Raw genomic sequence first — 16,816 nt, 5'->3', positions numbered from 1 at the left:
ATCCAGTAATGCTGGTCCGACAATACTCCCACCTCGAAGCATATCGCTGACAACCCCACAAGCTGTTCACCATTTCTATTCACCTTACTAAATACCGCCCCCCCCCCCCCCCTCGATCATACCTTCAGCTGCCACATTACTCACACATTCAAATCGTACATCAGTAATACCCGATCGCTTGCATCGAAGGTTCAACTCAGCTGCTGCCAAAACACTCGCCTTTTCTTCAACATTCTTCTCATGGCCAGGTGCATATGCACTAATAATCACCCATCTCTCGCAGTCCACTTTCAGTTCTACCCACATCAGTATGGACCTCACTTCCTTACGCACTAACAACTCCTGCTTCAGCAGTAGTGCTACCCCTTCCTTAGCTCTCGCTTGTACACTAACCCCTGACTTTACCACTAAGACATTCTAAAGCAATTTTCCCTTACTTTAGAGCTTTTCTTCACTAAAGTACATCCAGGTTCCTTTCCTTAGATATATAACCCATCTCTCTTCTCATATTGGTTACATGCAAACACATTCAGACATCCTAACCTGAGTCTTTGAGAGAAGGATGAGCATTTCCTGTCTGGCACCTTCTGTTTCATCTTTCAGAAATTAGACTACAAGAAGGGGAAGGTTTCCAGCCCCTCGCTCCCGCTTCTCTTGGTATATTTTACAACTTTCTGTTACACACTAGAAATACGTAGGAAGTATTCCCTGGGTATAGGGGAGAAAGAATACTTCCCACGTATTCCCTGCGTGTCGTAGAAGGCGACTAAAAGGGGAGGGAGCGGGGCGCAGGAAATCCTCCCCTCCCGTTTTTGATTTTCCAAAAGAAGGAACAGAGAAAGAGGCCAAGTGAGGATATTCCCTATAAGGCTTAGTCCTCTGTTCTGAACGCTATCTCACTAACGCGGAAAATGTCAAATATGTATGAAATATATATATTCATTTATCTATCATACTTTGTCGCTGTCTCTCGCGTTAGCGAGGTAGCGCAAGGAAACAGACGAAAGAATGGCCCAACCCATCCACATACACGTGTACATACATACACGTCCATACATGCATATATAATACCTATACATTGCAACGTATACATATATATACATACACAGACATATACATATATATATATACATACACAGACATATACATTCCTATGAGTCCACGGGGAAAATGTCAGAAGAAAAGTTCCCAAGTGCACTTTCGTGTAATAATCACATCATCAGGGGAGACACAAGAGAGAAATATAACAGTCAGTTGATATACATCGAAGAGACGAGGCTAGGATGCCATTTGGTAAACATGTGATTGTCCAAAACATGGACAATCACAGGTTTACCAAATGTTGTCCAAAACATGGACAATCACATGTTTACCAAATGGCGTCCTAGCTTCGTCTCTTCGATGTATATCAACTGACTGTTATATTTCTCTCTTGTCTCCCCCCTGATGATGTGATTATTACACGAAAGTGCACTTGGGAACTTTTCTTGTGTCATTTTCCCCGTGGACTCATAGGAATATCTTGATCACGCGCAATATTGTGATCCTTTCCAGACATATACATATACATATATACATATATACATATAAATCATACTTGCTGTCTTTATTCATTTCCGTCGCCACCCCGCCAAACATGAAATGACAACCCCTTCCCTCCGCATGCACATGAGGTAGCACTAGGAAAAGACAACAAAGGCCACATTCGTTCACACTCAGTCTCTAGCTGTCATGTATAATGCACCGAAACCACAGCTCCCTTTCCACAACCAAGCCAGGCAAAATTTTCCAGGGTTTACCCCCAGACGTTTCACATGCCCTGGTTCAATTCATTGATAGCACGTCGACCCCGGTACACCACATCGTTCCAATTCACTCTATTCCTTGCACGCCTTTCACCCTCCTGCATGTTCAGGCCTCGATCGCTCAAAATCTTTTTCACTCCATCTTTCCATCTCCAATTTGGTCTCCCACTTCTCCTCGTTCCCTCCACCTCTTTGTCAAACTTTCCTCACTCATTCTCTCCATGTGACCAAACGATTTCAAAACACCCTCTTCTGCTCTCTCAACCGCACTCTTTTTGTTACCACACATCTCTCTTACCCTTTCATTATTTACTCGATCAAACCACCTCACACCACATATTGTCCTCAAACATCTCATTTCTAACACATCCACCCGCCTCCGCACAACCCTATCTATACCCCACGCCCCTCAACCATATAACATTGTTGGAACCACTATTCCTTCAAATATACCCATTTTTGCTTTCCAGGATAATGTTCTCGCCTTCCACACATTTTTCAACGATCCCAGAACTTTCGCCCCCTCTCCCACCCTGTGACTCACTTCCGCTTCCATGGTTCCATCTGCTGCCAGATCCACTCCCAGATATCTAAAACACTTTACTTCCTCCAGTTTTTCTCCATTCAAACTTACCTTCTAATTGACTTGTCCCTCAACCCTACTGTACCTAATAACCTTGCTCTTATTAACATTTACTCTCAGCTTTCTTCTTTCACACACTTTATCAAACTCAATCACCAGCTTCTGCAGTTTCTCACCCGAATCAGGCACCAGCGCTGTATCATCAGCGAACAACAACTGACTCATTTCCAAAGCTCTTTCATCCACAACAGACTGCATACTTGCCCTTCTCTCCAAAACTCTTGCATTCACCTCCCTAACAACCCCAATCCATAAACAAATTAAACAACCATGGAGACATCACGCACCACTGCCGCAAACCAACATTCAATGAGAACCAGTCACTTTCCTCTCTTCCTACTCGTACACATGCCTTACATCCTCGATAAAAACTTTTCACTGCTTCTAGCAACTTGCCTCCCACACCATATATTCTTAATACGTTTCACAGAGCATCTCTATCAACTCTACCATTTTCCTTCTCCAGATCCATAAATGATATATACAAATCCATTTGCTTTTCTAAGTATTTCTCACATACATTCTTCAAAGGAAACACCTGATCCACACATCTTCTACCACTTATGAAACCACACTGCTCTTCCCCACTCTGTTGCTCTGTACATGCCTTCACCCTCTCAATCAATACCCTCCCATATAATTTCCCAGGAATACTCAACAAACTTATACCTCTGTAATTTGAGCACTCACCTTTATCACCTTTGCCCTGTACAATGGCACTATGCATGCATTCCGCCAATCCTCGGCTCTTCACCATAAGTCATACGTACATTGAATATCCTTACCAACCAATCAACAACACAGTCATCCCCTTCTTTAATAAATTCCACTGCAATACCATCCAAACCCGGTGTCTTACCGGCTTTCATCTTCCGCAAAGTTTTTACTACCTCTTCTCTGTTTACCAAATCATTCTCCTTAACCCTCTCACTTTGCACACAACCTCGACCAAAACACCCTATATCTACTACTCTATCATCTAACGCATTCAACAAACCTTCAAAATACTTACTCCATCTCCTTCTCACATCACCACTACTTGTTATTACCTCCCCATTAACCCCCTTTACCAATGTTCCCATTTGTTCTCTTGTCATACTCACTTGATTTACCTCCTTCCAAAACATCTTTTTATTCTCCCTAAAACTTAATGATACTCTCTCAACCTAACTCTCATTTGCCCTCTTTTTAACCTCTTGCACCTTTCTCTTGACCTCCTGCCTCTTTCTTTTATACATCTCCCACTCATTTGCACTATTTCTCTGCAAAAATCGTCCAAATGCCTCTCTCTTCTCTTTCACTAATAATCTTACTTCTTCATCCCACCACTCACTACCCCTTTTAATCTGCCCACCTCCCACGCTTTTCATGCCACAAGCTTCTTTTGCGCAAGCCATCAGTGCTTCCCTAAATATTTCCCATTCCTCCCGCACTCCCCTTAAGTCCTTTGCTCTCATCTTTTTCCATTCTGCACTCAGTCTCTCCTGGTACTTACTCACACAAGTCTCCTTCCCAATCTCACTTCCTCTCACCACTCTCTTCACCTCAACATTCTCTCTTCTTTTCTGAAAACCTCTACAAATCTTCACCTTCACCTCCACAAGATGATGTTCAGACATCCCTCCAGTTGCACCTCTCAGCACATTAACATCCAAAAGTCTCTCTTTCACACACCTATCAATTAACACGTAATCCAATAACGCTCTCTGGCCATCTCTCCTACTTACGTACGTATACTTATGTATATCTCTCTTTTTTAAACCAAGTATTCCCAATCACCAGTCTTCTTTCTGCACACAAATCTACAAGCTCTTCACCATTTCCATTTACAACACTGAACACCCATGTATACCAATTATTCCCTCAACTGCCACATTACTCACCTTTGCATTCAAATCACCCATCACTATAACCACTCTTGTGCATCAAAACTACTAACACACTCACTCAGCTGCTCCCAAAACGCTTGCGTCTCATGATCTTTCTTCTCATGACCAGGTGCATATGCACAAATAATCACCCATCTCTCTCCATCCACTTTCAGTTTTACCCATATCAATCTAGAGTTAACTTTCTTACACTCTATCACATACTCCCACAACTGTTTCAGGAGTAGTGCTACTCCTTCCCTTGCTCTTGTCCTCTCACTAACCCCTGACTTTACTCCCAAAACATTTCCAAACCACTCTTCCTCTTTATCCTTGAGCTTCGTTTCACTCAGAGCCAAAACATCCAGGTTCCTTTCCTCAAACATACTACCTATCTCTCTTTTTTGCTCATCTTGGTTACATCCACAGACATTTAGACACCCCAACCTGAGCCTTCGAGGAGGATGAGCACTCCCCGCGTGACTCCTCCTTCTGTTTCCCCTTTTAGAAAGTTAAAATACAAGGAGGGGAGGGTTTCTAGCCCCCCAACCCCGTCCCCTTTAGTCGCCTTCTACGACACGTGAGGAATGCGTGGGAAGTATTTTTTCTCCCCTATCCCAAGGGGGATGGGAGAGAAAGAATACTTCCCACGTATTCCCTGCATGTCGTTGAAGGCGGTGTGTGTGTGTGTGTGTGTGTGTGTGTGTGTGTGTGTGTGTGTGTTCCCCTTTTAGAAAGTTAAAATACAAGAAAGGGAGGGTTTCTGGCCCCCCGCTCCCGTCCCCTTTAGTCGCCTTTTACGACACGGGAGGAATGCGTGGGAAGTATTTTCTCCCCTATCCCGTAGCGCTACCTCGCGCGCATGCGGGGGGAGGGAGTTCTCATTTCATGTGTGGCAAGGTGGCAATGAGAATGAATGAAGGCAGCGAGTATGAACCATGTACATGTGTATATATGTATATGTCTGTATATATATATATATATATATATATATATATATATATATATATATATATATATATATATTTTTTTTTTTTTTTTTTTTTATACTTTGTCGCTGTCTCCCGCGTTTGCGAGGTAGCGCAAGGAAACAGACGAAAGAAATGGCCCAACCCCCCCCCATACACATGTACATACGTCCACACACGCAGATATACATACCTACACAGCTTTCCATGGTTTACCCCAGACGCTTCACATGCCCTGATTCAATCCACTGACAGCACGTCAACCCCTGTATACCACATCGCTCCAATTCACTCTATTCCTTGCCCTCCTTTCACCCTCCTGCATGTTCAGGCCCCGATCACACAAAATCCTTTTCACTCCATCTTTCCACCTCCAATTTGGTCTCCCTCTTCTCCTCGTTCCCTCCACCTCCGACACATATATCCTCTTGGTCAATCTTTCCTCACTCATTCTCTCCATGTGCCCAAACCATTTCAAAACACCCTCTTCTGCTCTCTCAACCACGCTCTTTTTATTTCCACACATCTCTCTTACCCTTACGTTACTTACTCGATCAAACCACCTCACACCACACATTGTCCTCAAACATCTCATTTCCAGCACATCCATCCTCCTACGCACAACTCTATCCATAGCCCACGCCTCGCAACCATACAACATTGTTGGAACTACTATTCCTTCAAACATACCCATTTTTGCTTTCCGGGATAATGTTCTCGACTTCCACACATTTTTCAAGGCTCCCAAAATTTTCGCCCCCTCCCCCACCCTATGATCCACTTCCGCTTCCATGGTTCCATCCGCTGACAGATCCACTCCCAGATATCTAAAACACTTCACTTCCTCCAGCCTCTCACCATTCAAACTCACCTCCCAATTGACTTGACCCTCAACCCTACTGTACCTAATAACCTTGCTCTTATTGACATTTACTCTTAACTTTCTTCTTCCACACACTTTACCAAACTCCGTCACCAGCTTCTGCAGTTTCTCACATGAATCCGCCACCAGCGCTGTATCATCAGCGAACAATAACTGACTCACTTCCCAAGCTCTCTCATCCCCAACAGACTTCATACTTGCCCCTCTTTCCAAAACTCTTGCATTTACCTCCCTAACAACCCCATCCATAAACAAATTAAACAACCATGGAGACATCACACACCCCTGCCGCAAACCTACATTCACTGAGAACCAATCACTTTCCTCTCTTCCTACACGTACACATGCCTTACATCCTCGATAAAAACTTTTCACTGCTTCTAACAACTTGCCTCCCACACCATATATTCTTAATACCTTCCACTGAGCATCTCTATCAACTCTATCATATGCCTTCTCCAGATCCATAAATGCTACATACAAATCCATTTGCTTTTCTAAGTATTTCTCACATACATTCTTCAAAGCAAACACCTGATCCACACATCCTCTACCACTTCTGAAACCACACTGCTCTTCCCCAATCTGATGCTCTGTACATGCCTTCACCCTCTCAATCAATACCCTCCCATATAATTTACCAGGAATACTCAACAAACTTATACCTCTGTAATTTGAGCACTCACTCTTATCCCCTTTGCCTTTGTACAATGGCACTATGCAAGCATTCCGCCAATCCTCAGGCACCTCACCATGAGTCATACATACATTAAATAACCTTACCAACCAGTCAACAATACAGTCACCCCCTTTTTTAATAAATTCCACTGCAATACCATCCAAACCTGCTGCCTTGCCGGCTTTCATCTTCCGCAAAGCTTTTACTACCTCTTCTCTGTTTACCAAATCATTTTCCCTAACCCTCTCACTTTGCACACCACCTCGACCCAAACACCCTATATCTGCCACTCTGTCATCAGACACATTCAACAAACCTTCAAAATACTCACTCCATCTCCTTCTCACATCACCACTACTTGTTATCACCTCCCCATTTACGCCCTTCACTGAAGTTCCCATTTGCTCCCTTGTCTTACGCACCCTATTTACCTCCTTCCAGAACATCTTTTTATTTTCCCTAAAATTTACTGATAGTCTCTCACCCCAACTCTCATTTGCCCTTTTTTTCACCTCTTGCACCTTTCTCTTGACCTCCTGTCTCTTTCTTTTATACTTCTCCCACTCAATTGCATTTTTTCCCTGCAAAAATCGTCCAAATGCCTCTCTCTTCTCTTTCACTAATACTCTTACTTCTTCATCCCACCACTCACTACCCTTTCTAAACAGCCCACCTCCCACTTTTCTCATGCCACAAGCATATATATATTATCCCTGGGGATAGGGGAGAAAGAATACTTGCCACGTATTCCCTGCGTGTCGTAGAAGGCGACTAAAAGGGAAGGGAGCGGGGGGCCGGAAATCCTCCCCTCTCGTTTTTTTTTTTTCCTAAAGAAGGAACAGAGAAGGGAGCCAGGTGAGGATATTCCCTCAAATGCCCAGTCCTCTGTTCTTAACGCTACCTCGCTGTCGCGGGAAATGGCGAATAGTATGAAAGAAATATATATATATATATATATATATATATATATATATATATATATATATATATATATATATATATATATATATATTGTGTGCATGGGTATATATGTATGTGTCTGTGTGTGTATATATATGTGTACATTGAGATGTATAGGTATGTATATTTGCGTGTGTGGACGTGTATACATGTGTATGGGGGTGGGTTGGGCCATTTCCTTCGTCTGTTTCCTTGCGCCACCTCGCAAACGCGGGAGACAGCGACAAAGCAAAATAGATAAAATAAATATATATATATATATATATATATATATATATATATATATATATATATATATATAGGGGATAGGGGAGAAAGAATACTTCCCACGTATTCCCTGCGTGTCGTAGAAGGCGACTAAAAGGGGAGGGAGCGGGGGGCTGGAAATCTTCCCCTCTCGTTTTTTTTTTAATTTTCCAAAACAAGGAACAGAGATGGGGGCCAGGTGAGGATATTCCCTCCAAGGCCCAGTCCTCTGTTCTTAACGCTACCTCGCTAACGCGGGAAATGGCGAATAGTTTGAAAGAAAAAGAAGATATATATATATATATATATATATATATATATATATATATATATATATATATATATATATACGTTGAAATGTATAGGTATATATGTGTGCGTGTGTAGACGTGTATGTATATACATGTGTATGTGGGTGGGTTGGGCCATTCTTTCGTCTGTTTCCTTGCGCTACCTCGCTAACGCGGGAGACAGCGGCAAGGTATAATAAATAATGAATAATATGTAAGTGTGTGTATGTGTGTGTGTGTGTGTGTGTGTGTGTGTGTCGTTTAAACAGCTTTACTATTTTACAAGTAATCATGAACGCATGAACGTTTTAAGCCGCCTGCCATTTCCAACGTTCAAAGAAAAAAAAAATAAGTATGGAAGGTGATATTACGTTGTGAAATGATGCCTCTTGATAAAGATACCGTGATGGTGAATTAAACAAAGAGCTTTCGCATTTTTTTTCCTTGCGCATGAGGTGAGTCCCTTAAGGCGTTGGGCCGTGGGCCCTGCCTATTAGACAATACTGCCATGCGCCTCATAATAACACTTTGAATTAAAAAAAAAATGATATAGGCTTATCTGTCATGTAAAAAATAAATAGAGAATATACGAACTTCATGTCTCATAACATGTTACAGGATTGCTTGGGAAGTGTACAGATCATCCAGTTTTGGTTACTGATTCTGTTTCAATATTGATCCATGTTGGTTATTATCAATTACATATAACCATATTGGCATTGACCAAAATAGGCTTAGGCCTATGCATTGACAGCGTATTGTTATCAGTTTACATGAAAAGTAATGAAAGGGCCTTTACATATGCTCTGCCTGAGGAGGCCTTTCAAAAAGCTATGATACAAATAAACTACGAATTATTCTACATTTCCTAGTTATTTGCAAAATATCAAATTTTCTGTCGAAAGTAATTTGTACAATACTCATCTCCTACGGTTCCTCGATATATTAAACTCGTTTTTATTGGATGGGTTAACGCCGGCCCTGGTAGGGTTGGGTCCAAGCTAGTCCTTGAGCTTCGGTATTGATCATGTGGGAGTCGATAGCCGTACAACGCGAGCGCTGATTGGTCGGGAGAAGTCCCAGAGAGTGGTGAAGACCAATCACAAGGCTCAGTACAAGGCGAGCTAGTACATGGTCAGGCGTCAACTTCAGTGTGCCATATTTCCCTCTCTTCTCCTGTCGCCAGTGTTTAAGAATATCTGAATTCTGTGAGGAGCAGGAACACGTACCAAAATGTCAGGAGCACCAGTATATTCTCCTTTCTTTGGAGCAATGGGAGCTTCAGCAGCAATGATATTTAGTGGTAAGTCCGTCCCTTGAGTATCTCCCATACATGTCATGGCACTGCTTGCAAGTTGGTATATATAATGCGAGAGAGAAATAAAACGAGTGTTGTCGAAGTTATGAGGGTGTTTATCAAGGGCGTAGAGGATATGTTAAGAATGAGACTGGGAAAAATGTTAGATGTTATGTATTGCAGAAGTTATAGATAAGAAATGTCAAACAGGCACAGTCGTGTTTCCTTGGGTCCGCCCTTCTTATTGGTTTTCTGGGAAACTAACTGTATTGGGTACACTTATTAAGATTATATTCTCTAAGTTAATAAAGATGAGGAAGATTTTATTGCTTGAATCAAACTGGGTTGCGTAGGACGCGCCAAAGTGTTCAATAAACATATGCAGTTAAGAGGTGTCAGAGGAGGTCAATATAGCATTCCCCGGGATCTGGAGAAATATTGTTTACCTTCCCGTCTATCACATCCAGGGGCTCATTGAGTCATATATTGTCAGTAATGATGAAGAGTAATGTGTATACATTTTTTCTTCCAATTTTTGTAAATTTAGGTAATGGCGAGCTTCCCCTTAGCATTGTTATTTGCTTTGTATGTTGAGTGATTTTGTTCAGCAGTGATAACAAAGTGTTTAAAGAATACGGTAGCTTGCAAGGCGTGTTTTGGAATATTATATGTTGTATGATAAGTGAGGCAATGATATCATATCACGAACAAAATGTGGTTTAATTTATATAAGATATAGGTAATACACTTGTAAGACATCAATAAAGTCAATATATACCTCCCATGACCTATCTGACGCTCAAGGTTTATGCTAATGTTTAAAATTTTGGTTCACATAAACCAGTCACACCCATGTGAATAGTGCAGGACATCATCAGAAACACAAGACTGAGCAGCAGGCATACACATTTTTGTTGTATTTCTCTTGCTTTTGGAACAGTAAGTTGGGCAAGGATTTTTATTGGTTATGTTGATTTTTCACACTATATATATATATATATATATATATATATATATATATATATATATGATACAAATCCAACAGCTAGAATTTTCTGATGTAGGCAACTTACTACTATCATCATATATAATATTTTGATATTGTTCAGTAGAGTAGAATGCTCGCATTCATGGTCTGCGGCTCTTGTTGCTTTCTCAAAGTACTGCAGTAGCATTGCAAAACAAAATCAGTCTTTATCCAGTGCTGTTAGTAATGTTGAGGTGAAGCTAAACTAGATTTTAACTAAAATTTATTGATTGTAATTATGTGAGGAACTAAGAGGATTAAGTTATTTATTGAAACTTGCTTTAGGTATTGAATTAATTTTACAATGCTTACATTGTGTTGAAAACCAGTTGTAAGTGCGATTTAGAATATTTTTTTATTCCCGTTATTTAGAGTTGATAATAGTGTAGTGGTGAGGGTTATGAAAATGAGGGCCATTCAGAAGTAAATATAAAAGAAAATTAAACACTTGCAATTAATCATGATTTCTCATGCAGTTGAAGATTCAATATGATTAATATTCTAGTTGAAGTATAGCCACACCCATATCTGAATATCACATAACTGCCAACAAATGTCATCAAACAGATGGCAGACCAAGTGGCCATTTATACCACTATTCAATCTTCCCACAAGTGGCCATTTATACCACTATTCAATCTTCCCACAAGTGGCCATTTATACCACTATTCAATCTTCCCACAAGTAGCCATTCCATGCAAACCCCAGCAGGGGGAGTTAAGATATTTTCATAGATTCTGAATTTTTATGAATGTTTAAAAATACCATCTTTGACATTAATCAACTCCATAATTCTCTAACTTAACTTTGTACTTTGTTTTATATTATTTTCCATGGTAGATTGTTTGTCGAATGTGTTTGTCAACCTCTTCCTCACATTACCATATATTCTTACCCAACTTTTTCATTATAATTAATTTTGCTAGGCATGATATCATTGCTCATGTTCATTTTGGTCAACTACTCCTGTATTTCTCGTTCTCTTTGTCATATCATTCCCATATTCTCATTAGCTTTTCATGATCTGACATCTCTGTGTTAACCCTTGTATTTCCCTTTTTGTGTCCACCCTTGCCCATTGTCTTTTATGTTCAAATAGATTTAGATTATTCCATCCCTTATCATTCGCTGTTCTCTTATCATTTGTGAATCTCACTGATGGCAGTCCTTTACCTATTCCTACTATTTTTGGGAGATGTAAAAACCTTGCATTTGTTTCCCAGATATGGTCACTATAACAACCAAAGTGTCTGCATATTGAAGCATTTTTTAAGTCTATTGATACCTTTGCTGTTGTGTAGGACCAAAACTGGTGCGTGGTAATCTATTAGAATTCACAGTCTACTTTGTTTTGGTGGTAACTATTATAGTAGAATACTTACAATATTTACAATTTTAATCAAAGTTGCATTTTCTTCTGAGGTTCAAGAAAGGGCACAAACTTACTTATCCTTGTCCAGGGAAGGAACTGGAATAGGTGTATTTGCAATTAACCATCACAGTGAACAGTGACATTAAATCTGTATAGTTCACCATCAATAAATGATGGAGACAGTCTCATCTCAGCTGTCACTGCTTGGATTTATAGTTTGGTGCAACTTATCCAATATTTTCTAATATTGTTATTGCATTGTTAATGCAACACTGTTAACCTTGCAGATACCATATAACTTGCTTATTTCAAAATCTCAATTTTAGACTTTAAGCCACTGTCAGATGAAATTTCCTTTGGCGTGGTTTATTATTATTATTGTTATTATACTTTGTCGCTGTCTCCTGCGTTACTGAGGTAGCGCAAGGAAACAGACAAAAGAATGGCCCAACTCACCCTCATACACATGTGCATGATATGTCTCTAGATTATATTATCTAGGAAAGCTCTTGCCATGTAAACTACCTTATTATCTCTAATGGGTACCAGTTCACATTACACTATTTTTGGAATCTTGTTATATCTTATACTATGAGGGACTGAACAAGTGTGAATTTCAGTTGTGCAAAGTTCACTTTAATGGTTTTTTTGTAAATACAGGGTTAGAGACCACAGTCCCCCTTAATAGTAATGTAGATATTGCTATTAAAGCCTTCTTAAACTTAAAATTCTTTGAGAAATATTAAACATTTATAATAAGTACTTACACTTAGGAAAGACTAATTAGTCTTTACATGTTCAGAAAAGCAAGGAAAAAAAATTGGTGGTAGATTTGAAATTCCTGTTTCAAAAATTTGGTAATGACTTAGGTTCAAAACTTTTGATACAATTTGTGAATGATTTGATAAATTGCATTTTTCATGTACTTTTTACACACAGTTCTCTTTAGTAGAGATATTTCTAATGCATGATGTATTGATATCTACATATTCAGAATTTTTTTTTCTTTTTTTTTTTCTTTTTTTTTTTTGAGAAAGTAGGTGGAATAAATGGAAGTCATACTCGTGATCTTTAGCAGTCATGTTCATTTAAGAATATGCACTTATGGTTTTAAATTGTATTTTCATGTACTTCTACACAGTTCTCTTCTGGGAGTTTTTATCTATTGCATGAAGTTACAATCATATGCATATTTAGAAAAATAAGAGAAAATTTCCAAAGAAGATAGAAATTGTAGACAGGCCTGTGCCTGTCTGTACGATTTCTATCTTCTTTGCTGTCATTAGTTTTAGAATATTCAATTTGTAATTGGCGAAATGATACAGTAAATTGTATTTTTCATATATGTTTGTTACACAGTTCTCCTCAGAAAGTTTGTACCAAATCCATCAATATGTAAATAACATAAAGGAGATGGAGTGTGACAGAACCCAGAAATTACCCAAAATATGCTTATGTAGCGGTGTTTGCTGGTGATTGGGAATACCTGGCTTAAAAAGAGGCACATACATAAAGTATATGTCTGTGAGCAGACATTATTGGATTATATACTAATTGGTAAGTATGCAAAAGAGAAACTTTTGGATGTGAATGTGTTGAGAGGGGCAGCTGATGAGATGTCTGATCATTACCTTGTGGTGGCAAGGGTGAAGATCTGTAGAGGTTTTTAGAAGAGTTGAAAAGAGAGTGGTGAAAGAAAGTGAATTTGATGAAAAGACTGGTGTGAAACAGAACAACAGGAGAGAGTGATTGTTGAATGGCAAAAGGCGAGAGTAAACAAAGCTAGGAGAGTGGATGAGGAATGGGGGAGTATTTAGGGAAGTGGACAGATTAGAAAGGGTAGCGAGTTGTGAGATAATGAAATAAAGTTGCTGATAGGGTTATACAAGGGAGGTGGAATCCTTACTCACCATCACTTCACCTAATATTGTAATTGATAAATCATTACAATGAAATGCATTTTCCTTATAGATTTTTTTTTACATGACTCTTTTTAGTAGGTTCTTACCAAATACATAAATTTTAATCCTCATGTACATATTCTGTAAAATATAGGAGAAAATATGAGAAATAGATAGAAGTCTTACCAAGTAACAGCAGTTTATGGTTAAAAAGCATCCAAATGTAGTCATTAAATTGAGCGGTAATTTATTATTTTCATATTCATCAATACTTTTCAGAAGGCTCTTACCTAATGCCTGAATTGGTAATCTTCAGAAAAATAGGAGCAAATTGATGAAATAAGTGGAAGTTACTAACATTTAACATATATTTGGTGATATGATATGGTGAATTACATTTCTCATACACTTTTTCTGTGTTCTCTGTAGGTTCTTATCTAATGCATGTTAATAACCATCTATATTTTCTGAAAAATATGAGAAATATTTGCAAATCATCTCCATTTTTTCCAGCAGACCACAATATGAAGGTCCCCTTTATGTGCAGATGACCTCACAGTTGCCTTACAATACCCAGATACCACAGTAGCAACAACAAAAACATGCAGCCCTACAGTACACAGTTGGAACAGTGACTCACCTACGACAGAATGTCTGCAGAGCCACAAAAAGCCTGCAGATACTCTTTTGACCATAGACAGATGCAGATCCAGTTCCAAACCTGCATTCACCTTAAATGGGCTATCACTCTTACTGAACAGAACACCAACCATTCAAGGAATCACATACAACACACACTTGACTTCCACTCCCCACATCAGTAACGTTAACACAAAAGCAGCAAACAAATTATGTCCATAGAACACTAACTGGCATCAGATTTGGACAAGAAAAAGAATCTCTTAGCATCCAATTTAAGCTATGGATCACCTGCCTGGTCTTCCATCATCTCAAAAGCAAATATAGCTGAGCTGCAAACCACACAAAACAGAGTGCTCTGAACAATGACAGGCTGCCTAGTAATCACAAATAATCACCACTCACATGGGGAAACAAAGATCTTCCCAGTATAAACCCACCTCATCAAAGATGCTCAGGACTCAAATATTTGCAGCGGTACTAGACCCGTCACCAATACTACTATATAACTAACCACCAACCCTCAAGTAGAAATGAAAAGCTTACCTCTGCCTCCCTTCAGTGCCCTCCTCACTGGACCCCTCACCCCCAGCAAACATAAAACTCACAAAATGCAAACCCATTGAAATTACTTGAACTAAACAGCTTATCTCCTGAGTCTTAAACACCACCCCATCCATAAACCACACCCTAAACTTGAACTAAACAGCTTATCTCCTGAGTCTTAAACACCACCCCATCCATAAACCACACCCTAAACAAATGCAAGTCACACCTTCCCATCAGTGCTGTGGACAGCATTACTATAAATGCTGATTCAGCACATCCCAGGACCCTTTATGCCCATGATGCACTCACCAAAATGAATATGCCAAACAACTACTCATTTGCTTTGTATTCTCCCTACATAGATACACATGCGTGCACACACACACACACACACACCATGGTCTTGCCAGGTGGATGTGGCTGGCTTCCTGAGTGTTGCATGAGTGTCATAAAGATATAAGGGCCTCCACGGGGAGTGATTAGATATATTTGCAATATGTGATGTAAGTTTTCAGTGGTCTGTGTGTGTGTGTGTGTGTGTGTGTGTGTGTGTGTGGTACACCTGAAACATTGTTCTTCAGACATGTAGCTGGTATGTTCACTGAAATTTTCTTTGCTCTTGAGTAATGTGAGAGCAAACACCTTCAGGAAAACTACAACCACAGCTGTAATCTAAGCTGTCAAGAGTATACGAGATAAAATGAATCCAAATAGTAATTTGGATTTTCCTCAGCTGCCTAGCTGTGCATTTTTCTTCAACATTTTAGTGGGTACTGACCAGCCAAGTGGAGAAAATATGGGCAAGGATATGAAAACATTATGTGAGAATCTAGTAACTGCTTCCAATCTCACTACATTTTTTCTTGTGTGGAATTTTGTGAAAGCTTCAGAATGTATACATCACAGTCACTTGCCAGAGGTTGTTTGTATTGTATACAGCACATCAGCAGTGAGTAGGTATTGTTGAATATTATAAAAGAGTCATCATAGTTCATATATGTCCCCATATGTACAGAAAGATGGAGGGTGAATATTGTGATAGCATTTTGTTCGTGCTTTTGGAAACCTTTAATGTATTTTGTTAAAGAAATGAGACTCAATGTGTTGAGAGGATCAGTGTTACTAGTTTAGTGTAAGAAAATGCATGAACATGTTTCCCTGTGTATAACATACTTCATATCACATTTGCAAAGACTTTTTGCATTTCTGTATAGAATTGGCAAATTATCTTTTATCAACCACTGTGATGTATTGTTCGTGAATTTTATGAATTCTAGTAAAATTTTTCTTGTACCCTGTATACTTATTTTCACTTATTTCTTATGTGGTGACAATGGTGATGCTTAATTGCTATGTTTGGGTAAGCTGATTTTGATAGAACATGTTGAAGAAACGTCATAAGTATTGAAAAAGTTTAATTATTATCATTATACTTAGTCAGTCTCCCACATTGGTGAAGTAGCGCAAGGAAACAAACGAAAGAATGGCCCTACCCACCCACATACACATGTATATACATAAACGCCCACATGTGCACATATACATACCTATACGTTTCGACATATACATACATATACATATATGCACATGTACATATTCATACTTGCTGCCTTCATTCATTCCTGTCGCCACCCTGCCACATATGAAAAACAGCACTCACTTCCCCCCCTGTGCACGCGAGGTAGCGCT

At 39.5% G+C, this 16,816-nt stretch overlaps 1 protein-coding gene across 1 annotated transcript in view; it reads left to right on the top strand.

The window, feature by feature from the left end:
• Positions 1 to 9,454: 9,454 nt before the first annotated feature.
• LOC139760477 (V-type proton ATPase 16 kDa proteolipid subunit c) overlaps positions 9,455 to 16,816 on the top strand; it is a 49,213-nt gene continuing 41,851 nt past the window's right edge. The window contains exon 1 of the mRNA XM_071683754.1: positions 9,455 to 9,645. Within this exon, the coding sequence (XP_071539855.1) occupies positions 9,576 to 9,645 (70 nt within the window). The 5' untranslated portion in view covers positions 9,455 to 9,575. The remainder of the gene's footprint in view (positions 9,646 to 16,816) is intronic.

Source organism: Panulirus ornatus, chromosome 37 (assembly GCF_036320965.1).
Source record: "Panulirus ornatus isolate Po-2019 chromosome 37, ASM3632096v1, whole genome shotgun sequence".
Lineage (NCBI taxonomy): Eukaryota > Metazoa > Arthropoda > Malacostraca > Decapoda > Palinuridae > Panulirus > Panulirus ornatus.
The sequence above is the reverse complement of the archived record's forward strand: the minus strand, read 5'-3'. Positions and strand labels throughout refer to the sequence as shown.